At 36.2% G+C, this 27,624-nt stretch overlaps 1 protein-coding gene across 4 annotated transcripts in view; it reads left to right on the top strand.

The window, feature by feature from the left end:
• The window catches only part of PCLO (piccolo presynaptic cytomatrix protein), a 390,134-nt gene that overhangs the window by 336,959 nt on the left and 25,551 nt on the right, over positions 1 to 27,624 (top strand). For all 4 annotated transcript variants that reach the window (XM_049096822.1, XM_049096821.1, XM_049096819.1 and 1 more), the window contains 2 exons: positions 2,180 to 2,321; positions 6,321 to 6,394. In XM_049096822.1, the coding sequence (XP_048952779.1) occupies positions 2,180 to 2,321; positions 6,321 to 6,394 (216 nt within the window). The remainder of the gene's footprint in view (positions 1 to 2,179; positions 2,322 to 6,320; positions 6,395 to 27,624) is intronic.

Below are 27,624 nucleotides of genomic sequence, written 5' to 3'. Positions count from 1 at the left end.
TTAGCCCAGTGAAATTAATATGTTCTTGTTTGGAGACTTTTTCAAGAAAAAGAAATTAGGAAATCTACACATTTGATGACAGTAAAGTGTTTCATTCAATATCATACTAAAAAAATAATAACAGTACTGTTGATTAGATTACATAATGCCAATCAAAAAGTTTGGCAGCTTTCCTTTATTTACAACCAGTTGACTAATCTGACTCATTCTGTGTTTGATTATACAGTTTAATTTACCTTATAAATGTTCATAATTTTATATCATAGTCATATATCCTTTATACTTTTTAAGTTATCCTTTTAAAAAGTCCTTACGTTAACACTAAATACACCATCTGGGTTTCTTCTACAGAAGTTAAAGAAAACATCAAACAGTACAATGTTTTTCTGTTTCCTCAAATCTACTATGCGTTACTAGTAATTCACTGCCGATTGGTTATTTAACAATATTCAAGCCTTTTTCTAATTAGCTAGTCCCAACTTATAGACACGTGATATATTACTGGCAAACACTTCTTCCTTATTTCCTTATTCCGAGAAAGTGATCTTGCCATCACTGGAATATATATAATAGCAATTCCTGGTGGGTTTAGAGAATCTGTTGTCCTGAAATAGGAAGAAGCCGGGAAGTAAGGAAAAGCCAAAACCTTTACAAGACTTGATCCTGATTACCCGGATGGTGGATTTCCTGTCCTCGAGTGGTTTCCCTCACAATGTCTGTATTCTTCCCTTCATTTGGATATATTGGTTTTATTAAAATTCCACAGAGTAAGACTCATTATTTTTGTATACATCCCTTTTAAGAAAAATATAGGTATCTCAAAATCATTAAATGATTATCAATTATTTGCCCAGCTGTGTGCATCTATCCAATTGCTTAACAAACTCCTGATTGAATGCAGGTGTATTTATAGAAGAGAATGACTCTAACTAGTTTTGTAGCCTAGAACATGTCTAGAATTAGAAAGAAAATCGAGGCAGATTCATTGTCAGGACTAGATATGCTCAGAGATAATAGGGAGTCGCGATTGACAGGAAAGCCCAGAAGAGGTTGGGAGTAAGGCAAATACAATCACAGGATGAGGAAGAGAAAGTCACTGAGCTCCTGCTTCATCTCACTCCTCATGGTCACAGTCTTGTGAGCTGAGGTATGTGTTACTGACCCCACTATTTTCAAATGTGAAAGTTGAGGCTGTTTAGATTTACTCCAGAATGAGGTAGGATTCCAAATCCTGTCAGTATGATCAAAGCCCATGCTCTTAAATTCTGACCATGTGGCAGAAGACAGAATTATAACTTTAAAAATCTACCTCGAGAAGCTTCTCTCCACAAAAGAGCAAACACTTGCCTTCTGTTTTTTTGTTCCAAAAGATCCCCCCAAGTCTCCTCTGATCTAGAACTCCACTAACAGTATTGGAACTGTACTCCTCCTGTATTGAGCAGCACAGAATTAGGTTTCTATGGGAATATGGGTTCCTTTATACCAAAAAAAAAGTTACCCTTAAGGAATTTTTGACACAAGTCCCAATCATAAGTGAAGACATGCCAAAGGGGAAGCAAAGGTCTTCAAACTTTAAAACCTGCTGGAGATAGTTATTAGAGATACATGCAAACAAGAACAGAATTCTTCAATCACATCTTGAAATCATCTGGTGTGTTTTGCATCTTCACTTCTCAGAAGAAAAAGAGATTATTGATTATTTCTATTTAATATGGAAAATAATTGAGAAATTTTCCCTTATCTTGCTGTTTCACTCTACCCAAGTCTTTCTAAATTCCTTGCTCCATGAAATAGCCAAAATTCATATATATTACTCATATTCCTTACTATAATACTGTACAAATAAACCACAAATAGCAATAAGAATAATGGTAATAGTCATAGAACAGCTACATACTATTTACCTCGGTCTATAATCTGATGTTTTATTCCTTGAAACAATTGAGGTTTTTGTTTTGTTCCTTTATGTCCAATAAAAATACTCAAGTATTTAGTGTTACCACAGCACGTTCTTGGCTAAGGAAAAGAAACTGAAAGGCAAGTTAAGAAATGTGGAGTTCTTGTTAGAGCTGTGTCATTATCCATGTAAATGAAGAAAACATTTTATTATGCATTTGGAGATCAGTGGGAGTTTCATTGATTGATTGACTGTGGTGTTGACTCTTCCCACACCATGCAGCAAAGCCTACCAACCACCGGCCTGCAGAAAGCTCCGTGTCCACCGGCTCCTCAGGCAGCAGCTTTGGCAGCGGGTATAGTGTCGACAGTGAAGGGAGCAGCAGCACTGCAGGGGAAACCAATCTATTTCCTATTCCAAGGATGTAAGTGGTTTTTTTTTTTTTCTTTTTTTCACTACAAAGTTAACAGCATGATGACTAAGCTTTTCTTAACACTTAACAGGAAATAACTAGATAATTATCCAGTTCTGAGTCATTGTCCCAGAAGCACTTCAGCTGTTTATGCCTACATAGAAAATAGAAGATTCAGGAAAGATTGGATTAAGGAGGAATGCTGGTCACTTCCAGGACTATTTAATCAGGGCAATCTGTATTTAATAGAAAAACTGCCAGCATAATAACTAAATTAAGTTCAGCAGCAACAGTCTGTTGATGCTTCAATCACATCATGACCACACACAAATATTATTGGTATTTGAGATAAAGTTAGATTAATTTACTTTGAATAGGGAGAGATTTAAACAGATTTAAAAGCTCACATATCATTTTGGAAATAGATAACACATTGGGCTTCTTGTAGACACTTTTCAGTTATAAATCTTACCACAATTAAAATGGAAGATTTTGAACTAGAGCAAAATCAAGGAATACCTGGATGCCCATAGATAATCTTGGAATAGAGTTCATTAGTAACAATAGGTGAAGCCTCAAGAAAATGAAATTGCAAATCGAATGCAAAATGAAAGCAGATTGTATTTAGAATGTGTCAGAATGGATCCAGTCATGTTGGTGGCAAAAGTTAGCATCCGAGATACATATGTAGGTTACGTCTGTTCCAATATCAGAGTCTATACTTTTCAGCCTTTTCTTCTCCTCCGAGGTAATTAGTTTTCCGGGATTTCAAAAACATCCTCACCACACCCATCTCCAGGATCTAGGTCAGGGCAAATCTAGCTTTGCAAGGTCTGTGAGCTAAAAATGGCCTTTGCAGTTTGAAATGTTTGGGGAAAAGACACCAGAAGAAGAATCGCATTTTGCAACATACAAATTATATGAAATTGAGATTTCGGTATCCATAAATAGGGTTTTATTGGAAGCCACACCCATTCGCTTATGTCTTACCTAATGTTGCTTCCTCACTATAGAGGCAGGAGAGTACAGAGACCATTCAAACCATTTCCTATCTGGGCCCCTGGGAGTTTGCAAACCCCTGATCTGGGCCCCTGTTAAAGGATCTTCATTTTGCCAATGTTAAATGAAGTCATTTCCAGGAGTAGATTTTCTATAGTAGATTTTCTATATATAGATACATATATCTATATATAGATAATGGCTCAGTTTACAAAAGCAAAATAATGGGGGAAAGGAGTTTGGACAGTGAAAAATGTGTTTATTTTGTGATTTTCAAGTTATATTTTTCCTACTTAAATTGCTATATTATCGGATCACCTCCCCATCTTTTTTTTTTTTCTTAAGACTTAGGCTACAGATTCAATACTTATATTTAATCAGGTTTTTTTTTTAATTGGAATTATTCTAAAAGGAATCTAATCTCATCAGTACTCTGCCTCTGATGATTTTGTATGAAGAGGATTTCAGCAAATTCCTTACATTTCTCTCTCAGCTATGAATATCATATGAATTTGTAATTTTTTAACCACACATCATTTAATATCCTTCCAACTTATCCACACTTTTCAAAATAAATTAACACTGATGATAAAGTTATAACTTCAAGAGAAAAACCACGTTATTTCCTCAACATCTAAATATCTGAAGTGGAAATAGATTATGTATTTTTTGCATACACACCAATTTCCAATTTTATTTTTCCTATTTTCCTGTTCTCTTATAAATCAAAGCTTTTAAAAACTGCCTCAGACACATTATGTTTTGCCATATTGTTTTGCCAAAGAAAATTCTCTTTTCCAAAGCAGTATTTGGTATTTCTTTTATATGTCCTTTTGTGTCTAACACAATTATTGCTTAGGCCAACATGAGAGTTCAATAAATTTTTGGTGATTGATTAACAAATATAAATTATAAACTGAGTAGTCAGTATGTTCTGAGATGAAGATTATTTCCTGGGAATTCAGGAAAATTGCATCCTTCATATAATCCACAGTTGCATTTCCTTCGTATTTCATTTAGCTTCACGATGCTGCAGAGGTACCTGTGGAATCTTAGAAATACCTCTCCTGCACATTTTGTCTGTATACCTAATGTTACAGTCAGTTTTCGTTAAAAACAAAGACTGCAGCAGAATAGCAGATACCATTACAATTTGAAACCTAGGACTCAAGATCAAATAAAAAGTTACCCGAATTTTACTATTACTAAAAATTATGAATATTTTGTTAAAATTTGGCATATATAGAATAGTAATTTTTCAGTACTCTCATCTGTTAGATGAACATTACTAAAATGATTTTCCTTTTCATTTGAGTTTGACTCAGTAACAAGCTGTCTGGTTCCCCTCACTAGTCATAGTAGCTGCCTACAGTAAGATTGCTACTGAGTTATTAAGCTCTTCTCTCTGTCTGATTGGCACAGAGCACAGTTAATTTTTTTTTTAATCTATCGTCTACTTGTATTGAATCTCACTGAAGCAGTTAAACAAATTAAAGTTTTGTGCATTGCTTAATCAAGACTTTTTTGGTATATATTCAGATGCAGATGGTATCTACATGTATATAAGTGTGTGTATATATAAATATGATTTCTAACATTTTTGCAAGTCCTTCGCACTTGATAAAAATTTGTGTTGAAACCTCTGACCTAGAATAGTCATAATGGAAAATGTAATGGCTTGCAAGTTAAAATAATTTCGAAGTTTATATCTATTCCTCTTTCATTATGTGCAGGACCAACTCTATAGAATGGTAAGAGGATTTTTAGAGCAGTTTTCAAGTGAGATGTAATTGGATTCTCAAGAAAGAAATATAATTACATCTTCAGCAAATTCAGCAAACCAAATATTTTTGTGAAAGTAAGAACTAATTATCAGCAAATCCTGCCATGTCAGAATTATTGTCTAGAAAGTATAGTATCGAGATGTTATTTTGTTCAAACACCCTTTTTAACACTTAGGTGTTTTTATTTCATCATTTTAGAACATCTTATATAAGTATGTATAAAGGCAATTCCAAAATCTTTTCTATGCCATGTAGTTTTTTTTCTGACTGAAGAAATAAGAGGTAACCTATAGTGTTTGGACTGTTACATTATCAATATTCTGAACATACAGTGCTCAGAGTATCATGAATCCTTCATCGATTTAGCCTCCCAGAAAGTTCGGGGCTGAAACTAAAAGAGTACTAGACTCTGGCTGAATCCTAAAGTTGTTAGGTGCATACCTACTTATTAATATTTTCTATTTATTGAGTTTTATATTTCAGGCATTGTGTTAAGTACTTTATATACATTTTCCATGTGATTTTCTCATACCCAAAAGCTAGCTAGTGTTACTATCTTTACATTAGAAGAGGAGAAACAGATTTACCAGATTGAGTAGATTGCCTTAGATGACAACATAGCATGAAATAGTGAAGCCAGAGGCAGAGACCAGGAGGTCTGACTTCAAAAGCCAATATGCTACCCACAGTTGAAAATACAGACAAGGATCTGAAAGTCATTAAGTAAAATAAAAATCTATTATTACAATCTGTTATTATCTGTTATTACAATTAATTGTTATTATTATTACAAAAATCTGTTATTATTTTTGTAAGTCATTTAATTCAATATTTCCCTTCACATCAAAGGGTCTATACAGGTCATCATAACAAAACAAAGGTATAAAAAGTCTTCTCACTTCCTGAGTTTAAAAAACGGAGAAAAAAAGCAACACCCTAATTCTAAAACAAAATTTGAAAATTTCATGATAGTCTGATCTTTATAAATGAGTCTATGAATAAGACACTGAATTTAGAGGTATTCTGTTCAGACTAAGTACAAATAATAGGCCCCTATTTCTAAAATCAACATGATACAGAGGAATTTATTGTGTTCATACTTGCCCTTCAAGTAACTTATTTCAGGTCTGCTTATATACCGCCATTCTAATTTTGTGAACTGGGTTTCCTCATCGGCATTTAGGAGACCATGACTAAATATGTAACCTTTTATTTTCTTTTTAAACAGAGGGAAGATGGGACAGAATGGGCAAGAGCCCGTAAAGCAGCCAGGAGGAGGAGTGGGACTAGCCGACCCTGAAGGTAAGTCAGAATTGACAGCGTGGGATTCTGGTCGAATCTACATGTGATGCTATAAGTGTTTGATTTGTTTCCTTTGAATATAAATGTACATTTCTAAGTGCTAATGGCAAGAGCCCTGGCAAGGATGGCATCATTCTCTGTTACCTATTACATTAGAATTATTTCGTAATTTCATTGGACAATTTCCCAATTTCTTGATTTTTTTTTTCAATTTCTTGATTTATATTTAACGTGTAAGTACTTTGGGGTACTAAAAATATAAAAGAGAAAGAAGAGTGAGACGAGTGACAGGAGAGAGACTCGGGAGACTTTTTCAGGAAAAGCAAATATCTTGTTGAAATTTAAAAAAATTTTTTGTTCAAATACTGTGCAAATAGAAAATAAATCGTGAAACTTCACTTAAAATGGGAATTCTTAAATGTATGGAGCTCAGAAGAAATTAATGGAAAAAATCATTTTATAGGAAAAAAGACTTTTAAGGTGAAAACCCAATTTGAAGTTAAATTTGGTTTTATTAAACAAATGGTAAATGTATTACAAAATGCCAGAAAACCCTTAACTTCAGCAGACACATATTCAGTATCTGCAAGGTGCACAGTGACCAGCTTGTCTTTCAAGATACTGTGATAAGATCTGACGGCACGCTATCCTTCACTGAGTGTACAACCTCTCAGTAATTTCGACTATCTTAGTTCCTTTATACCAGCCTAAGTACTTTTCATGTATTATCTCATTTAATTGTTAAAGTTACCCATGAAGGTAAATAATATCCTATGCTGGTTTTACATAAGAAGAATCCAAGGTGCAAATATCATATGAGAGAAGAGCGAGCAACTTGAGCTCAGGCAAATGATGCCAAATCACCTGCTATGGAAAAGGATGACTAATGGCATGGTATCCCAAAGACACTAAATGGAGGAATAGGAAACCCAAATCCCTGTTATCTCACTGGTGATGGGATCTGTCATCAGAAACCTCATCTGGCAAATGCTGGATGCTAAGGATGCCAAATCCCTCGTGCATTTTCTGGTTCTACTAAAAGTTTTTCTTTAGATTCATTCGAAGACTGTGTTTTCTTTACCTGCTGCCAATTTCCCCAGGGTTCCACCCTCATTCCACCAATCGTTTTAGACACTCTTTTTCTGCATAGACTCAGAAGTTCTCATCTATATGTTGATTAGTCCCAAATTTACCCTCCAGACTCCCTGGAATTCAGACTCCAGTAATTCATGTCTGCCAGGCATTCATGTTCAACCAAGAGAATGGAAACCATGCTGAAGATTTATAATAGGGAAAGTTTATGGCTGGCAATGATTACATAGTCACGGTCTCCCTGAGAACCCGAGCCGGCGGCAGTGAGCTAGCAGACCTCTTAGGACGCAGAGGAGAGCCGCTGTCCCTGAGAGCTGAAGCCAGGGTGAGCCAGAAATGCAGGGAGCAGGAGGCAAGGAAGAGGAACAGCACTGTTACAAACAGATCCCAAGATACACAAGGACAGGGGGTGGGGTGGGAAGGTCCTGGTTACTTCTTCCTCCCATTCTCCAATCTCCACCAGTGTCTGACCAAATCTAGCTGGGGGCCACCTGCCAGGGGAGCCTGGGAAACATTCTTGGTGGGCAGCTGCCCTGATGGGAGGCGGAGAGACAGAGAATGGACCTAAGGTCCAAGAAGCACAGGGCCATTGCAGTATTTTGCCTGGAGATCTTATAGATGAATCAGATAACATATGTCCTGAACTTAATTCACCCTCTTCCAGATTTTGCCTCCTTCTCCTCCTATGCTCTTCTACCACTAACAAAGTCTACTCCTGTTTACACCATAATTTGCATATTTTGGTGTCATTGTTCTTTGACTGGAATGTACCTGTTTTTATGCCTGTGTCCTCCATACAGTTGAACAACAGTTAGACTAGGGCTATGCTTTAGTCATCCTGGTGGCCCCGCACTTAGCAGAGACCCTTGACAATAGAGTCGCTTCAAGAATGTTGAATGAATGAATGAATGAATGAATGAATAAATGACATAATTATGTATGAAAGTAATGTCCCTTGATTTTCATATGACTCTAGAATTCATCAATAGAGAAGCAATTCATGGGCACTTATTTCCAAGTTTAGTTACTTAATTTCACTTTTCTTTTAATTTTAAGTTTATAGATAAAATTAGTATAAGTGTTAATAGCTGCTAATGAATAAAAATTGTTCATCCTAATACTGTTTTCTTCTTTCTCATCAGTTCCACAAGAAGGAGTCAATCATAAACTATTTTATATTTTACTTAAACTTATGAGTCAATATGTTTATATTTTAGTGAACTGACTCTTACCTGTAGTTAATTTTGGATTAGCTATTGAGCAGAGGGCTGGAGGTTTAGGATGGGGATAAGATGGAATACATAATGTAATATAAGTCATTTATAGGTATGTGACCTTTTGGTAACAATAATCTGAATGGGTTGTTTTTGACTGAGTTACTTCTGAAATGTTGACAATAAGCAAATTCATAATTTACACATCTATATGAAGTTGAGCATGAATAGTTCTCTAAGAGATATATGAGATTGCTAATAATATAATGGAGAAGAAAACTGCAATAAGTGGGATCCTGGGGTGGCTCAGCGGTTAAGTGCCTGCCTTCAGCCCAGGGCATGATCCTGGAGTGCTGGGATCGAGTCCCACATCAGGCTCGCTGCATGGAGCCTGTTTCTCCCTCTGCCTGTGTCTCTGCCTCTCTTTCTCTCTGTGTCTCTCATGAATAAATAAATAAAATATTTAAAAAAAAAAACTGCAATAAGTATTTAACCTTTACAAATAATTTTAAATTTAAAAGAATACTTAGAGGGGCACCTAGGTGGCTTAGTTGATTAAGCATCTGACTTGGTTTCTGCTCAAGTCATGAACTCAGAGTTGTGAGACTGAGCCCTGTGTCGGCTCCGTGTTCAGTAGGGAGTCTGCTTGAGATTCTCTCTCTCCCTCTGCCTTCCCTCCACCCCATGCACATGTGCTCTCTCTCTCTTTCTTTCTCTCTCTCTCAAAATAAATCTTAAAAAAATACATAGAGAGTAGGGAGAAAATTATTAAATTATACAGGAATTTAATTATTCTGAGCACATAAGAAGAAAACATCAATTTAACATGCAAGATTTTGTTTTGTCCCCATAGAAATATTGAATCAACTCTGCTGTAAAGCAGGTATATTTATGATATACGTTTTGTTTTGAGTGATCCAGAGGACCGCTTTCACTTCCTTTTGTTGTCAGTCAGTATATATAGCCAGTTTATGGAGAACAAACAATCAAAATAGAGTTAGTGCAGTTTGTTCATAGACATTATATTTAGTTTCTTGACTGGATTTTTCCTCCTTTAAATTCTTCAGCAGGACACCAGAAAAAGCATCTCTTTGTAATTGTTAAGATTTTCCTGCGTGTTCCACTTCACCTTGAGTCTTTCATATTACTCATTTAAGCACTTTGTTTTATGCATACCTTGGTCCACTCTAAGGGAAAGTAATCTACGAAGATATGCATACGTTATATCAAGAGTGTATCATAGATTTTAAGTAATCACCCTTAGACAGTTTATTTTAGTAACACTTTTACTCTTGTTTTGGAGCTATAATGCACAGAATTCAAAAAGTAATGTTTTATGGGGTTAAAATTTTATGTGGAACATTTTATAGAATTTTTTTAATGCTAGTCATGTCCTTCTACTTACTGAGTAAATCTATTTATTCTTCATTCTGATTTTTTAAAAAATCATGTTCTACTTAGTCATTTTCTCCAATACTGTTGCATCTTCCCTATAGCAGTGACTCATAAATTTTAATCTCATTCTGATTAATCTCATGCTTAGTGGGTCAGAATATGAGATCAATCAAAGGTTCTGAGGTTCCAACCTAAGTTGTAGTAGAAAATGGTAATATTTTGTGGACTATCTTTGAACTTTCACAATTTAAATAAGTGCACAATGTAAAGTAGAAATAAACACTATGTTTAACACATGATTAACATCCATTTCATTGTAGCTAATATTAAATTAAAACTGAATATAGGGCCGCTTGGATGGCTCAGTCGGTTAAGCATCTGTTTTCAGCTCAGGCCATGATCCCAGGGTCCTGGGACTTGGGCTCCCTGCTCAGCCTGGAGTCAGCTTGTCACTCCCCGCCACTCACCTCCAGCCCCTGCTCTCTCTAGCTCTTTCTCAAATAAATAATTTTTTTTTAAAATAAAGACACAGAGAGAAGCAGAGACACAGGCAGAGGGAGAAGCAGGCTCCCCATGGGGAGCCTGATGTGGGACTGGATCCCAGGACCCCGGGGATCACGACTTGAGCCAAAGGCAGACACTCAACCACTGAGCCACCCAGGTGCCCCAATAAAATCTTTAAAAAATAAATTAAATAAATACGTTTGAATATAAAAGAAAGCCATTTGGATTCCATCCAAGAGTGATATTAGTCAAGACTGACAATATCATGCGCTCTTCAGAAGAGCTCTACAAGTCTACTCCTCTTAAAGATTTAGATCAAAGAAATTAGACTTCCCAGTTGTAATGATAAGTGTTTTCCCAGTTTCCATTAAAACCCCCTAATACCCTTAATAGATGATCCAACCCTTTCCTACATTGTTTTATATACTTTTTTACATTGTTTTAATTAGGTATATTTAGTAGTGTTACTGTTTGTGAGTGGGCATCCATGGGTATTACATATAGTGACTGGCTTTACCCATTTATTCTCCTAAACCAGGTGTTCCAAGCTTTAGCAGCAGGCATTAAGAATTACACTTTGTATGAGGTTTAATTTGCTTGGCTGCATGTATTTAAAAAACAAATAACATTAATACATCATTTATTTTCTTAAGTATCTTTAGAAGCCTTAATTTAATCACTCAATTTCCATTTTCAATGGGCCAGAACAAATAAACCTCTACCATTAGAGAAATATGCTAAACTCTACCCACAAATGTTTTCAAATAATTGAGTCGGTGAAAGCACATAACCAATAATGCTAACCCAAGGAGGCAGGGGCCAGGGAGTAGGAGAGAGAACAAGATTCAATTCAACATCTTCCTGGAGGTGGGGTTTTTGTTGTTTTGAAAAAGCATGACAATTTATGTAGAAATAATTAAAGTCTATAATGATCACAACAATTTCATTTTAAATGGCATCTCAAGTCTATTTTATACACATATATATATTTTACATAGCTCTAAGGATGATTAGTATGAGTTCTTTTAAGGTGAAAAAATACATTTTGCAAAGTCCATGAAACAAGTGCAGAACAGAAATGATTTCTTGCATTAAACCAATAAAAATTTAGGCCTCAGGATTGGAATTTCTATCTTGTTATCCTGTTTGAAGGCACGTAATTTTTCTTTATGTTCTGTTTCTTATATTCATTTAATTTTCTCTCTTTCCATGACCAGTTGGGTTGTTTAAAGATTAGCTCACAGAGAGAAAAATATAAAACCACTCTGAAAGACCCTCAATTAGAACATAACAGCTGGTCTAAGGGCAACCAAGCTACTTATCGAACACTTGTGACCAGCACTGGGATGAGCCCTGGGCTGCCGTGTAGAATGTGACACAGTCCTTGCCCTTCTGGAGCTTCTACTAGAGTTCCCACAACTCAGATAACAGTTATAATCTTGATCATGAAGAAAAATTCATTTCACCCTCAAGACATTTCCATTTCTTCAGGCTCTATTTCTAATTAGACTAAGGAAATTTCAAATTAAATATGAAATGTCTTTTTTTTGTGTCTTTTATATATCACTTCTCCTTCTATTATTTTGGAGTTTTATGATCCTTTTCATTTTACTGATGTCAAGAATGATCTTTCAAGCAGCTAATTAATTAATCTTATTATTAAAGTATAGTTGACATTCAATGTTATAGCAGTTTCAAGTGTATTTCATCATGATTTGACAATTCTAGACATTACTCAGTTCTCATCATGATGTGTAGTCACCACTTGTCACAAATAATATTATAACACTAGTATAACAATATTGACAATCTTCCCTATGCTGTACTTTTCAATGCTATGACATTTATTTCATAACTAGAAGTTTGTATCTCCTGCTCAAGGAAGTAATTTTTAAATAAAATGTTATCTTTACTTAAGTTTGGTTTTATTGAAGATGACAATGGACAAAATTTAATTACAATATATTTACCATTGTAGATGTTTTGTTAAATTAATTAAGAAAATGTGATGTTATTTGATTTTTAATTCAATTTTGAGGTCAAGGGAAATGTGAATAGTGGATTATTTTCTATTGTTTGATTACTTGTGGCACACAAATTGTGCTTAAATATTGACCAAAAGATGCACATTATATTATAAAATTGTTTTCATTTTTTTAAATACTTTTTATTGAATTTCAATTTGCCAACATATAGCATAGCTCAGTGCCCGTCACCCAGTCACCCCATCCCCACATGCACCTCTCCTTCCCCTACTCCTTGTTCATTTCCCAGAGTCAGGAGTCTCTCATGTGCTGTCACCCTCACTGATATTTCCCACTCATTTTCTCTCCTTTCCCCCTTTAATCCCTTTCACTATTTTTTGTATTCCCCAAATGAATGAGACCATATGTTTGTCCTTCTCCGATTAACTTACTTCACTTAGCATAATACCCTCCAGGTCCATCCACGTCAAAGCAAATGGTGGGGATTCGTCCTTTCTGAGGGCTGAGGAATATCCCACTGTATACAGAGACCACAGCTTCTCTATCCATTCATCTGTCGAAGGACATCGAGGCTCCTTCCACAGTGTGGCTGTTGTGGACATTGCTGCTATAAACATCAGGGTGCAGGTGTCCCAGCGTTTTACTGCATCTGTATCTTTGGGGTAAATCCTCAGCAGTGCAATTGCTGGGTCATAGGGCAGCTCTATTTTTAACTCTTTGAGGAACCTCCACACAGTTTTCCAGAGTGGCTGCACCAGGTCACATTCCCACCAACAGTGCAGAGGGTTCCCCTTTCTCCGCATCCTCTCCAACATTTGTTGTTTCCTGTCTTGTTAACTTTCCCCATTCTCACTGGTGTGAGGTGGGATCTCATTGTGGTTTTGATTTGTATTTCCCTGATGGCAAGTGACATGGAGCATTTTCTCCTGTGCTTGTTGGCCATGTCTATGTCTTCCTCCGTGAAATGTCTGTTCATGTCTTCTGCCCATTTCATGCCTGGATCGTTTGTTTCTTGGGGATTGACTTTGATTAGTTCTTTATAGATCTTGGATCCTAGCCCTTTATCTGATGTGTCATTTGCAAATATCTTCTCCCATTCTGTAGGTTGTCTTTTAGTTTTGTTGACTGTTTCCTTCGCTGTGCAGATTTTAATCCTGATTATGTCCCAATAGTTCATTTTGCTTTTGCTTCCCTTGCCTTCATAGATGTATCTTGCAAGACGTTGCTATGGCCAAGTTTAAAAAGGGTGCTGCCCATGTTCTCCTCTAGGATTTTGATGGAGTCTTGTCTCACATTTAGATCTTTCATCCATTTTGAGTGTGTCTTTGTGTCTGGTGTAAGAGAATGGTCTAGTTTCATTCTTCTGCACGTGGCTCTCCAATTTTCCCAGCACCATTTATTGAAGACCTTTTTCCCGTGGATAGTCTTTCCTGGTTTGTCGACTATTAGTTGACCATAGAGTTGAGGACCCATTTCTGGGTTTGGTATTCTGTTCCATTGATCTGTGTGTCTGTGTTTGACATCACTGTCTTGATGACCACAGCTTTGTAGTACAACCTGAAATCCAGCATAGTGATGCCCCCGGCTCTGGTTTTCTTTTCCTTTCTTTCTTTCTTTTCTTTCTTTTCTTTCTTTTGATAGTCATCACAGAGAGAGAGAGAGGCAGAGACACAGGCAGAGGCAGAAGCAGGCTCCATGCAGGGAGCCCGACGTGGGACTCGATCCCAGGTCTCCAGGATCGCGCCCTAGGCCAAAGGCAGGTGCTAAACTGCTGTGCCACCCAGGGATCCCTGGTTTTCTTTTTCAATATTCCCCTGGCTATTCGGGGTCTTTTCTGACTCCATACAAATCTTATGATTATTTGTTTCAACTCTGTGAAGAAAGTCCATGGGATTTTGATAGGGATTGCATCGAATGTGTAAATTGCCCTGGGTAGCATAGACATTTTCAGATTATTAATTCATCCAATCCATGAGTATGGAGTATTTTTCCATCTCTCTGTGTCTTCCTCAATTGCTTTCAGAAGTGTTCTGTAGTTTTTAGGGTATAGATCCTTTACCTCTTTGGTTAGGTTTACTCCTAGGTATCGTATGCTTTTGGTGCAATTGTAAATGGAACTGATTCCTTAATTTCTTTCTTCAAGTCTCATTGTTAGAGTATAGAAATTCCACTGACTTCTGGGCATTGATTTTGTATCCTGCCACACTGCTGCATGTCTGTATGAGTTCTAGCAATCTTGGGGTGGAGTCTTTTGGGTTTTCTAGGTACAGTATCATGTCATTGGCGAAGAGGAGAGTTTGACTTCTTCTTTGCCAATTTGAATGCCTTTTACTTCTTTTTGTTGCCCGATTACTGAGGCGAGGACTTCTAGTACTATGTTGAATAGCAGTGGTGAGAGTGGACCTCCCTGTCGTGTTCCTGATCTTAGGGAAAAGGCTCCCAGTGTTTCCCCACTGAGAATGATATTTGCTGTGGGCTTTTCGCAGATGGCTTTTAAGATGCTGAGTAATGTTCCCTCTATCTCTACACTCTGAAGAGTTTTGATCAGGAATGGGTGCTGTATTTTGTCAAATGCTTCCTCTGCATCTATTGAGAGGATCCTATGCTTCTTGTTTTTTCTCTTGCTGATGTAATCTATCACATTGATTGCTTTACGAGTATTGAACCAGCCTCGCATCTTGGGAATAAATCCCACTTGGTCATGGTGAATAATCTTAATGTACTGTTGGATCCTATTGGCTAGTATCTTGTTGAGAATTTTTCCATCTGTGTTCTTCAGGGATATTGGTCTATAATTCTCCTTTTTGGTGGGGTCTTTGTCTGGAATCAAGGTGATGCTGGCCTCATAGAACAAGTTTGAAACTATTCCATCCCTTTGTATCTTTCAGAACAGCTTTAGTAGAATAGGTATGGTTTCTTCTTTAAACGTTTGATAGAATTCCCCTGGGAAGCCATCTGGCCCTGGACTGTTGTGTCTTGGGAGATATTTGATGACTGCTTCAATTCCCTCCCTGGTTATTGGCCTGTTTAGGTTTTCTGTTTCTTCCTGTTCCAGTTTTGGTGGTTTGTGGTTTTCCTGAAATGTATCCATTTCTTCGAGATTGCCTAATTTATTGACATATAGCTGCTCATAATATGTTTTTAAAATCATTTGTATTTCCTTGGTACTGGTTGTGATCTCTCCTTTTTAATTCATGATTTTATTAATTTGAGTCTTTTTTCTTTTCAATGAGGCTGGCTAATTGTTTATCTATCTTATTAATTCTTTCAAAGAATCAGCTCCTGGTTTTGTTGATCTGTTCTGCTGTTTTCTTGTCTCTATTTCATTGAATTCTGCTCGAATCTTTATTAACTCTCTTCTTCCGCTTGGTGTAGATTTTATTTGCTGTTCTTTCTCCAGTTCCTGTAGGTGCAAGGTTAGCTTGTGTATTTGAGTTTTTTCCAATTTTTTGAGGGAGGCAATGTATTTCCCTCTTAGGACTGCTTTTGTTGTGTCCCAAAGATTTTGAACGGTTGTATCTTCATTCTCATTAGTTTTCATGAATCTTTTTAATTCTTCTCTAATTTCCTGGTTGACCCGTTCATCTTTTAGCAGAATGCTCTTTAACCCCCACGTGTTTGAGTTTCTTCCAAAGTTCTCCTTGTGACTGAGTTCTAGTTTCAAAGCATTGTGGTCTGAAAATATCAGGGGACAATCCCAATCTTTTGGTATGGTTGAGACCTGATTTGTGACCCAGTATGTGGTCTATTCTGGATAAAGTTCCAATGTGCACTTGAGAAGAATGTTATTCAGTTGTGTTCAGATGCAAAATTCTGTAAATATCTGTGAAATCCATCTGGTCAGTGTATCATTGTTTCTTTGTTGTGATGTTGTTTCTTTGGTGATGTTCTGCTTAGAATGTCTGTCATTTGCAGAAAGTGCCGTGTTGAAGTCTCCTACCATTAGTGCATTATTATCTAAGTATGTCTTTACTTTGGTTATTAATCGATTGATATACTTGGCAGCTCCCACATTAGGAGCATAAATATTCATGATTTTTAGGTCCTCTTGTTGCATAAATCCTTTAAGTATGATATAGTATCCCTCTTCATCTCTTACTACAGTCTTTGGGATAAACTTTAATTTATCTGATAATGAGGATTGCTACCCCAGCTTTCTTTTGAGGACCATTTGAATGGTAAATGGTTCTCCAACCTTTCATTTTCAGGCTGGAGGTGTCCTTAGGTCTAAAATGAGTCTCTTGTAGACAGCAAATAGATGGGTCTTGCTTGTTTATCCAGTCTGATACCCTGGGCCTTTTGATGGGATCATTTAGCCCATTCACGTTCAGAGTTACTATTGAAAGATATGAATTTAGTGTCATCGTAATACCTATTCAGTCCCTGTTTTTGTGGATTTTCTTTGAGCTTCCTCTTTCTTTTACAGGGTCCCCCTTAAAATTTCTTGCAGACCTGGGTTGGTGGTCACATATTCTTTCAGTTTCTGCCTGTCCTGGAAGCTCTCTCTCTCTCTCCTTCTATTCTGAATGAGAGCCTTGCTGGATAGAGTATCTTGACTGCATGTTCTTCTCATTTAGGACTCTGACTATATCCTGCCAGCCCTTTCTGGCCTGCCAGGTCTCTGTGGAGAGGTCTGCTGTTAATCTTATATTTTTCCACATATAAGTTAGGGATCTCTTGTCTGTTGCTGCTTTAAGGATTTTCTCTTTATCTTTGCAATTTGCAAGTTTCACTATTAAATGTCGAGGTGTCGAATGGTTTTTATTGATTTTGGGGTGGGGATCTCTCTCTCTCTCCTGGATCTGAATGCCTTTTCCCTCCCCAAATTAGGGAAGTTCTCAGCTATGATTTGTTCCCATATGCTTTCTGTCCCTCTATCCCTCTTGGCACTCTCTGGAACCTTAATTATACGTGGATTTTTTTCCTCCTGATGCTGTCATTTATTTCCCTTAACCTTTCCTCATGGGCTCTTAATTGTTTTTCTCTTTTTCCCTCAGCTTCCTTTCTTGCCATCAGCTTTTCTTCTATGTCACTCCCTCTTTCTTCTACCTCATTAACCCGTATTATTAGGACCTCCAGTTTGGATTACATCTCATTTAATTGATTTTTAATTTCGGCCTGATTAGATCTAAATTCTGCAGTCATGAAGTCTCCTGATTCCTTTATGCTTTTTTCCCAGAGCCACCAGTAGCTTTATAATTGTGTTTCTGAATTAGCTTTCTGACATCAAATTGTAATCCAAATTCTGTAACTCTGTGGCAGAGAGTACTGTTTCTGATTCTTTCTTTTGTGGTGAGTTCTTCTTTCTAGTCATTTTGCTCAGTACAGAGTGGCTGTATGAGTGGGCTGAGTCAATAATATCAACCATGACCTAAGTAAATTGCATCCTAGATGATTCTTGTTGAAGCGAAAACCCTTCTCTCTGTAGTGTTCCAGGTGTTCTCTCTTTAAATCTCACGTCTAGGAGATCCCTGGATGGCTCAGCAGTTTAGTGCCTATCTTCAGCCCAAGGCATGATCCTGGAAACCCAGGATTCAGTCTCACGTTGGGCTTCCTGCATGGAGCCTGTTGCTCCCTCTGCCTCTCTGTCTCTCATGACTAAATAAATAAAATCTTTCTTTAAAAAATAAAAATAAATCTCAGGTTGAACTCGGTTTTCAGGATGGTTTGAAGGTTATCTAGGTACGTTGGTGGGGCCAAGTGAGTTGAGGACTCCTACCTCTCTGCCATCTTGCCCTGACCCCTATAAAATTGTTTTCAATGGATTGAATATGTTTGCTTGTTTTGAGTTTCTTACCCTAATTTTACTAATACATATACTTTGTTTTTTGTATATCTAAAATTGATCAGTGCTAAATATGAGTATTATCTATTATGTGAAACATTGCATTAAAAATTTGGATGTAACAGAGATTAATTCAATATATATGCTGATCTGAGTGGGATTACAATCTAGGATGGTCCTATCTCATAATCAACCAGCAAGTAAACTAGCATAGTCACTCAAGGGGTAGAGCCAAAGCATTCACAGTGGTTGGAAACTGTGCCATACCTGCTGTTAAATATTTTATTACCTTTAATAACTATAATGTAGAGAAGAATTGTGAGAACGATTCATAAGTTCAAGAGAAAATTATGGGCTTTAGGAAAGCATGGGTATTGCAAAGCCTGGCTAACTCTGTGCAAGTCAGGAGGCCTGATTCTGTGGAAGTGGTTGCAGGTGGTGACTGCTTTGAAATATGGACGAGATCTAAATAGATAACAATGAGAGGGGCAAATTCCCAGCTGAGGGATCACGGTCAGGAAAGGTGCAAATGGAAGAAAGGATATGGGGTATGGAGGGTAAAAGCTAATTCAGTGAAAATGGAGAAAAGTGTGCAAAGGAAGAGCAGAGAAACTGGAAATTTGAACAAAGTGAGATTGGATATGGAAGTTCATACTTCTGTGAACAATAGGAAGTATTGAATGTTAAGGAGAAATTTAGACAGTATCAACTCTTACAGTATTGAATCTTTCTGTGGAAGAGCAAGGTTCTTTCTGTGGAAGAACAAGGTTCTTCTTTTACATTCAAATAATCTTTTAGAACTTTTTTGGGATTGAAGTATGGTTCACCCTTGAATAACACAGAAGTTACGGGGTGTGGACGCCCTGCACTGTTGATCATATATAACTTTTACTCACCCAAAACTTAACAACTATTAGTCTACTATTGACTGGAAGCCTTACTGATAACATAGTCAGTTAACATGTATTTTGTATGTTATATATATTCTTCAATTCTTAAAATTCTTTTGTATGTTAAATGTATTATATGCCATATTCTTAAAATGCTCCAGTAAGCTGGAGCAAAGAAAATATTTAAAAAATCATGGGGAAAATATTTACAAGGCTGTACTGTATTTATAAAAGAAATCCGCATGTCAGTGGACCTGTACAACTCAAACTATGTTGTGCCAGAGTAACCATATATGTGTGAAATCCAAGTAGAAACAATGCATATTATGTATTTGGACTGTGAATCTAGACCTCAGGATATAGGTCTCAGTTTGGATCTAGATTCAGAGTCATAATGTAGTAACATTTAGGGAATAGCTAACATGAACCAGCAGCAGTGAGGTGCATTATCTCTCTTAAGCTCCATCCACCAGAAAAAGAAAAATCTCAGTAACAACATATACTAGCCTTCCCTTCCCCTGTCACCTTGCTGCAAGTCGTATATAGAGCAATTGAAAGCCAAAGGATTTTAGTGCTTTTGGGAGCATAGTCAAGACACAAATCCATTTGTGTCTGCCACCGAAGCCCATACTCTTAACCTAAACACAATGCTGCCTCACCAGGGTTTAGGGATGGCATTTGAAGATACTGAGATTACTGAGAAAAATGAGGATGTTTGTTTAGTTCATCGATATGAGTAACATAATATGTGAACAAAGGGTTGAGTCCAGTGCTTTCAAAATGGCAATTTATTTTTTTTAATTTTAAAAAAATATTTATATATTTATTTTAGACAGAAAGAGAGAGAGCATGTGTGTGTACATGTGCAGGAGGGGCAGAGGGAGAGGGAGAGAGAATTTGAAGCAGTCTCTGTGCTGAACATAGAACCAGGCACAGGGCTCAATCCTAGGACCCTGAGACCATGACCTGAGCTGAAACCAAGAGTTGGACACTTAACTGGCTGAGCCACCCAGGTCTTCCTAAAATGGCAATTTGAGCCCCTGAGTCTTGTTCCTGAATTTAAAAACAAATATACGTGGGGTCAAATTTATAAATAATTTTGTAAACAAAATTATTTCTTCCTTAATTATTTGCTTAGGGATTCTTTACCCAATTGAGGATGTTAGGTACATAATGATTTCTATTTTTATCTAATTCTTTTGTTGTGTGAAATGTAATATTTAACTAAGTCAATTTCTTTTATGCCATGTGATGAAGTAACAGCAAATCAACTTTCCTGGAAACATTTGTTGAATAAACTTTCTTTGCCTCACTGATACAAAATGCCATATTATTCACACTCAAAAAATTTAAGTATACAAATGTCTTGTAATGGGCTTTCTGGAATATTTTATTGATCTATCTGCCACACTTGTTTAATTATCCTTTTATTTTCAGTTTCTTAAATTGACTGTTTTTACCTGTTTATTTTTTTTAAAAGAACTTTAAATTTCTCTTTGTTGAGAATCAGAGAAAATTCCACATAAATATTCATTGAAATTATATTAAAACTCTGATATAATTTGAGGTAATTGACATCGATACATGTCATATTTTATCAACATGCCATATTTTTATATGCCAATTTGGGCATGTTAATTTTTATATGCATGATATTAGGCAAGTTACTGAAATTAAGTCTCTAAGTCTCTGGTTCCTAGTCTACAAAAATAAGAAAAACAATAGTACCTACCTTACCAGTGTGTTGCGAGAATTGATAGAAATAATGAGTGTAGAATGGGTGATGGGCACTGAGGGGGGCACTTGATGGGATGAGCACTGGGTGTTATTCTATATGTTGGCATATTGAACACCAATAAAAAATTTATTATTAAAAAAAAAAGAAATAATGAGTGTAATGTGCTTGGCACTGTAGCTGACTTAGAGTCAGTAAATGCTGGCTATCATTGTTCCAATTATCCCCTGAATCACGTAAGTGATTATTCCTGGCCTAATTTTTCCCAAGCCTTTTATTTATTTATTTTTTAAGATTTTATTTATTTATTCATGAGAGACACAGAGAGAGAGGCAGAGACATAGGCAGAGCAAGAAGCAGGCTCCCTGTGGGGAGCCTGATGTGGGACTCGATCCCAGGACCCCAGGATCATGCCCTGAGCTGAAGGCAGACGCTCAACCACTGAGCCACCCAAGCATCCCCTTCCCAAGCCCTTTAAACTCATGTTCTCTGAAATGATCTTTTTTTTTCAGCCTTTGGCTTTCCAGTAAAAAAAGATGTTTTTAGGTCCAACATTTTCCATTTGTTTCCAAATACTGTTATTACAGTATTCCAAGGTACTCTTCGCCCCCCAAATAATTCTGATGTAATCTCTTGTGTAGGAATGCCTCCTCTCTCTTGAGGATGGCTTCCTTAGACTTTATCATATTTTCCTAAACTTCCTGAGTTTAAAATCAGTGCAACTGATTTCTGAACCTGGAATACTCACTGGGAATTTAAAATTAAGAGTGTCTACTAAAAAGTAGTCTATTGTTGAAATATTTAAAAATTCTAGGTCTTTACTCTGAGCCAGATTCATCTCTGCAGGTTATTAATGGACCATTGAAAATTAAATTTCTTTCAGATACCTTGGATACTTCTTAGCCATAGTACAAATCAAAGAACTGGCAATTGCCAAACTTAAAGCCCAGGATATTTTAGACTTTCAGAAATTAGTATCTCTAAATAGCAATTTTTATTATTTTTGTAAAACGTCTTTTATTACCCACAAGTCCCTGAAATGCTTGCTTTGGGAGTTAGTGCTCTAATTTATTTATTAGAGAGCAGCTCCTAAATCAAGATAAGAACATTAAAATGGAGCAAAAGGTACTGAATGTATATAAGCCAAGAGCATTCTCTTACCATAGATGTAGAAAATTAATTAAAAAAGATGCATATATATTACAGATATGTAGCATTTATTTTGTTCTAAATGCATTTACATTATCTGGTTCATGTGTCACAAAACAGCAGGGGATATATATATGAAATAATGATTTAGCTTTATAGTTATGGAAACAGAATCAGAGCAATGAAACCATTCGCTTAGAGTCACATAGCAACTACTTAAATAGTCTGGGTTAAAACTTAGAAAGTACAATGGGCAAGAGTCAGAGGACAGTAGATTATGAATTTCTAACATTTTTATCTTAATATTGATAGTTACAGCACTACTTCATGAAAAACTATTTTAAATTTATAAGATGGTCTGCAAAAATTGCAAAGGAAAGCAAGCATTCAACTGTGTTGATGCGTATGGCCAATTAACTACTATCAATATCAATTACATTGTAGGCACTATGTCACTTACCAAAAAAATGTTTAAATCTTGTTTTATCAGACATTTAAAATTTCCATAAAATTACTGTACTCAAAACAGTGTTGTATTAACAAAACAGACGTGTACACAAATGAAATAACATAATCTATATATGGTAATATGACTATAAATTTTAAATGAGGGGCACCTGGGTGGCTCAGTCAGTTAAGAGTCTGCTTTTCATGTCATGATACCAGGGCTTGGGATCAAGTCTGGCATCAGGTTCCCTGTTCAGCAGGGAACCCTCTGCCCCTCACTCTGCTCATGTTCTCCCTCTCTCTCTCTCTCAAATAAATAAGTGAAATCTTAAAAAGAAAAGAAAATTAGTCTACTAGATTATACTATATACCTAGTAATTTAAAGTTGGATTAAGGAGATAGAGTTAAAAATAACATAGATATTTGAAAAAATTTAGGAGACTATTTGTGTAACCTTGGTGGCATTTGCAGGGTAGCCTTCTAAGCATTAAAAGAAATCCATAAACCATCAAAGAAATAATAGATGTTTTTGTCTACAAAAAAAATAATAAAATTTATATGGTGAAAGAATCAAAACCAAAGGCAGCAAGCAAATGATGAAGGCTAAAAAAGAAATTACATGTGATCACCAGATATTCATTATCTTAAATAAATATCTCCTTAAAGATCTCCCATATTGGGGATCCCTGGGTGGCTCAGCGGTTCAGCGCCTGCCTTCGGCCCAGGTCGTGACCCTGGAGACCTGGGATCGAGTCCTGCATCGAGCTCCCAGCATGGAGCCTGCTTCTCCCTCTGCCTGTGTCTCTGCCTCTCTCTCTGTGTCTCTATGCTTATCATGAATAATAATAAAAAAAAAATCTCCCATATTTTGCTCAAAGAGGGGGGGGGGAAATGGTCAGAAATTATGAAATAGCATTTCAGTGAAACTGATATTTTGCCAAAAATAAATTATCAATTAACTTATAATTATTAAAACAAGAAAATTAAATGACAGAGCCATGAGGTTCAAAGTCTAATGAATAGTAATTCCACAGAAAATAATAAGAATGGAGAAAAATATTACTTAAAAAATAGCATTTTTCTCCCCCAAATGGAAGAAAATACATCTCCACATTGGAAAGACACAATGAAGAGACATACAGCTGAAACAACATCATAATAGTTCAGAACACCAGAGATATAAAGATTGCAAAGATTTTTAGAGACAATTAGTTAAAATATATTATATACAAAAGAGGAAGGATGAGAATCCATAAAATTTCTCAATGACAAAATAGACACAATAGAGACGAATGGGTAATGTCCTTAAAATTCCGAATGGAAGGGGTTGTAACTGACAGTCTATCCACAAACTATCCATCAAGTGTAAGGGTTGAGTAAAATCATTTTGGAGAAGGCTAGGTTTCAAAAATTTTACTTCCTCTTCTACCTCTCTGGATGAGTGAGTGGGGTGTTAGTGCTACAGGGGAAAAGAGAAATTGACAGAAGTCATGACCAAGAGAAAAATGGTTTTGAGAGAGGGTTTAGTACTCTTGGTTATTTTGCAAACAATTAGGGGTAGGTAGACAAAAAGCTAATCAAAATGTAAAACAAAAATAATTAATAATTTGCGGGAAAACAAAAAAATTTAGGTAAAGAGGCCCATGTTACACCCAGAGTCTCAGACATGAACAATGTTGGTCAAGTTAATGTAAAACCCAAATATGAGTATAACCAAGATTGCAACCTAACTATGTTACGAGGGTGAGAAGACTAAATCTTCATCTACCAAAATAAAAAATCAATGAATTATAATGGTAATACAATGTTATTTTAAGAAATTAACATAAAATGAACTAAAGAAACAGAAAAAATAGTTGACAGTACATCTTCTTGGCAATTTTTTCAAGGGTTAGGTAAAATGAAGCATAGATTGGAACATGGGAGAATTAATTTTTGAAAAAGGCATAAAACGTACAATGATTCAACTTTTCGTTATATGAGAGAATAAAAAAATAGAGCTAGCTAGCGATCAAATAGTATTAACAAGTATAAGAAAAAAGTGCCATTCTTTGCAGTAAATAACTTCCTAATATTACCCTAATGATTATGAACATTCATTCTTTTAAAACTCCTTAGTAATAGGTATTGCACTTAAATGCTTTCTGTAACATACTCATTTGTTAAAGATATTCTGATACCACCCCTATCACACAGGCAAAGCCTTTTCACTTTTAAGAATCCTGACTTCCATGACAATAAAATACAGAATCTCTGGGGAAGAAAAGACTGTGGAATTCAAACTAGCAAGTTGTTTTAACATTTTTTTTTACATGTCACTCAAAAGTTAAAAGTGAATTTTATAAATGCTCAGCAACAAAAATTTCAGAATTTTATAGAATGCTAGAATTCATTGAAGATAATTTGTTTTTCTACCATTTATATTATTATTTTCTCTGATTGAAACACTCTTATTTGTTTTTATCCAGGAAGTCCTTTAAATTTTTATATAATTTTCTATAGGAAAAAAAAAACACCTCATATTTAAGTAAAAAGGAGAACTGACTTCCCTCCTTCCCTTGAAAAAAGACCAGCAGATTTCACAAAAGAAGTCCTTGTTCAACCAAATAACACTTTCCCTGAAGGAACCAGTTTTACAGATAAGGAGGTAACACAGACCTGAGATAATATACTCTGAGGAAAGTACACGCTGCTTCTTTTTAAATGTCTAAAATAATCAATACATTCCATTTGCTTTGCAACAATAAAAATTATAGGGAAAAAAGCATTCACCTGCTTAATTCTTTTATTTTAAAAAAGAATCGCTATCTATTCAACTCATTTTTTGCATATCGGTATCTTCCTGCACCAAGCTGATGCAATTTTAGACTGTTATCAAAAGCAGATGCTTACTTGCCCACAAAATAGCACACCATTGTCAATTCTGCAATTTACTTTGCCCTCTGAAGTCTGGAAACTGTCACTGGTGCTATGGAATACTAAGAAGCTGTAGCAGGGCTTTATCCTACACATTTTATTATGACACTGTTGCTGATATATCTACATATCTATATCCATCTGTATATCTCTATATTCTGTACCTATGTCTACATATGTTATATACATGTATGCTTGTATATATATAATATTGTGTATATATGTATAACTTGTATATATATCATATATATGTGTTATACTTGATGACTCATCTTTTCAAAAAAATTAGCACAGCCTCCTCAACATCAAGAACCACAATATCATATTGCCATCTGCTTGCTAAGCACTCTGCTGGTATCTTTAAAAATTTGGTGGCCTCATTTTTTTTATAACAACTCTCTAAATTAGGTATTAGGTATTATACTATTTATGATATTCCCAGTGTCTAGCACAGAGACTTGCACCTGATGCCCACTCAATAAATATTTTTTGAATCAAGAGGCCAAAATTCAGAGACTGAAGAATAAATCAGTCTCTGTGACATTGTCAATATTGACACAAAAATACTGAGGTAGTCTCAAAACTTAGGATTCTTTGAATATACCTGCCATATGCAAACATCTCTAAAAGTAATATTAATCATATACATTGATGTACAGCTTTTTAGGGAGTTTGCTACCCTAAAACTGAACTCAGAGTGATGACATCGTTTCAATTAAAACTACATAATCTACTTAAAAGTTTAGTAATTCTGCATTTGTATTGGTTGTGCTTCTTTTTTCATAAAGCCCAGCTGGGTCTGCAGGAGATGATTAATTATGAATCTCTACCAGAAAGAACCAGTGCCCTGGGGAAGACAGATATGTTCATGAACAATTATGATAAGAGTTATAATAGAAGGGAATGTACATTGAATATTAACGCACTTTGCTTTAGATTGGCTGGAGAAAGCCTTCCTGGCAGGGGGTGCTTCTGTAGCTGGTTCTTGGAAAAAAAAAAAAAAAAGTAGTAAGAAGCGTAACTGGAGGAGGGCCGGTGAGCTTTCCAGGAAGAGGAAGCTTCATGTTCAAAGCCTTCAAATGGTGAGAGAATATGTGTTGTGGGTGAACCTGTGGGCACTCCTGTGGTTGCAGTGGTTTTGTGCTGGAGGGAGACAGGGTTTGAAAGGTAGTCACGGTTTGGGCCCCTTAGGGACACTGTTAGGAATTCAAACTCCTCCCTGTCATTGGGCTACTGGAAGCTATAGATGGACTTTTAAGACGAAAATTATACGATCAGATTTGGTGCCATGAAGGATGGATTATAAGAGATCACATTTGTAGTCAGGGGAGGCAATTCAAAAGTCCAAGTAAGAAATGAGAAAGACTGGGATGCAGGCAGAGGCAATAGGAGGAGGAAAGGGGACAGACGGCTCTGAGACGTGTCTAGGGAGACACACCGCACTGCGTTGGCTCTATAAATGATTCGAATCAAAATGCAAGTAGAGCAGGCTAGGCACTGGCACGGTAGAGGTGAAATGAGGTGATGATGGCCACTTTTTAAATGATCAGTTGTTAAATACGAGTATGATTTTAAAAGGAGAAACTAAAAGTGTTAACAGGGGTCAGTGTAAAAGGTGGTAACAGGGAAGAGTGGGAAAATGATAAAATGCAAACCTGGGCTCTGCAGAATTTTAAAGAAATTGTGTTTTAAAAGGCCATATGGCTCGCACTTCAGAGAACATTTTTAAGATGAATTAAAAGAGTAAAATGGAGTTTGAATGAGGTAGACTGAAATCGTGCTCTTTTAGCTCTCAGTACACACAGTGTCACGGATCTGTCACTCGGAAAGCTGAGTGGACCTGTCCTCGTGCACTGATCTCTGTGAGCCGGTGTGGCTGTGCCCTGAGTCAAGGGGAGAGTCACTGGCAAACAAGCTCAGATGAGGGATTGGATTTTTTAATAAAAATTTCCAGGCTCTATCCTGAAGACAGTGAGAGGATTAGTTCAGTACCTTTTATTTCATACATCTCTGGTATTGTACAAAGAAATAAAAACTTCAGAATGCTCCCATAAGGTATTGAAAGCAGGTTTAATCAAAAGAAGTTACAATTCTATATTTGAAAGTGAATAAATGTTG

Source organism: Canis lupus, chromosome 18, assembly GCF_003254725.2.
Source record: "Canis lupus dingo isolate Sandy chromosome 18, ASM325472v2, whole genome shotgun sequence".
Taxonomy (NCBI): domain Eukaryota; kingdom Metazoa; phylum Chordata; class Mammalia; order Carnivora; family Canidae; genus Canis; species Canis lupus.
This window is presented reverse-complemented; position numbering and strand designations above follow the sequence as displayed.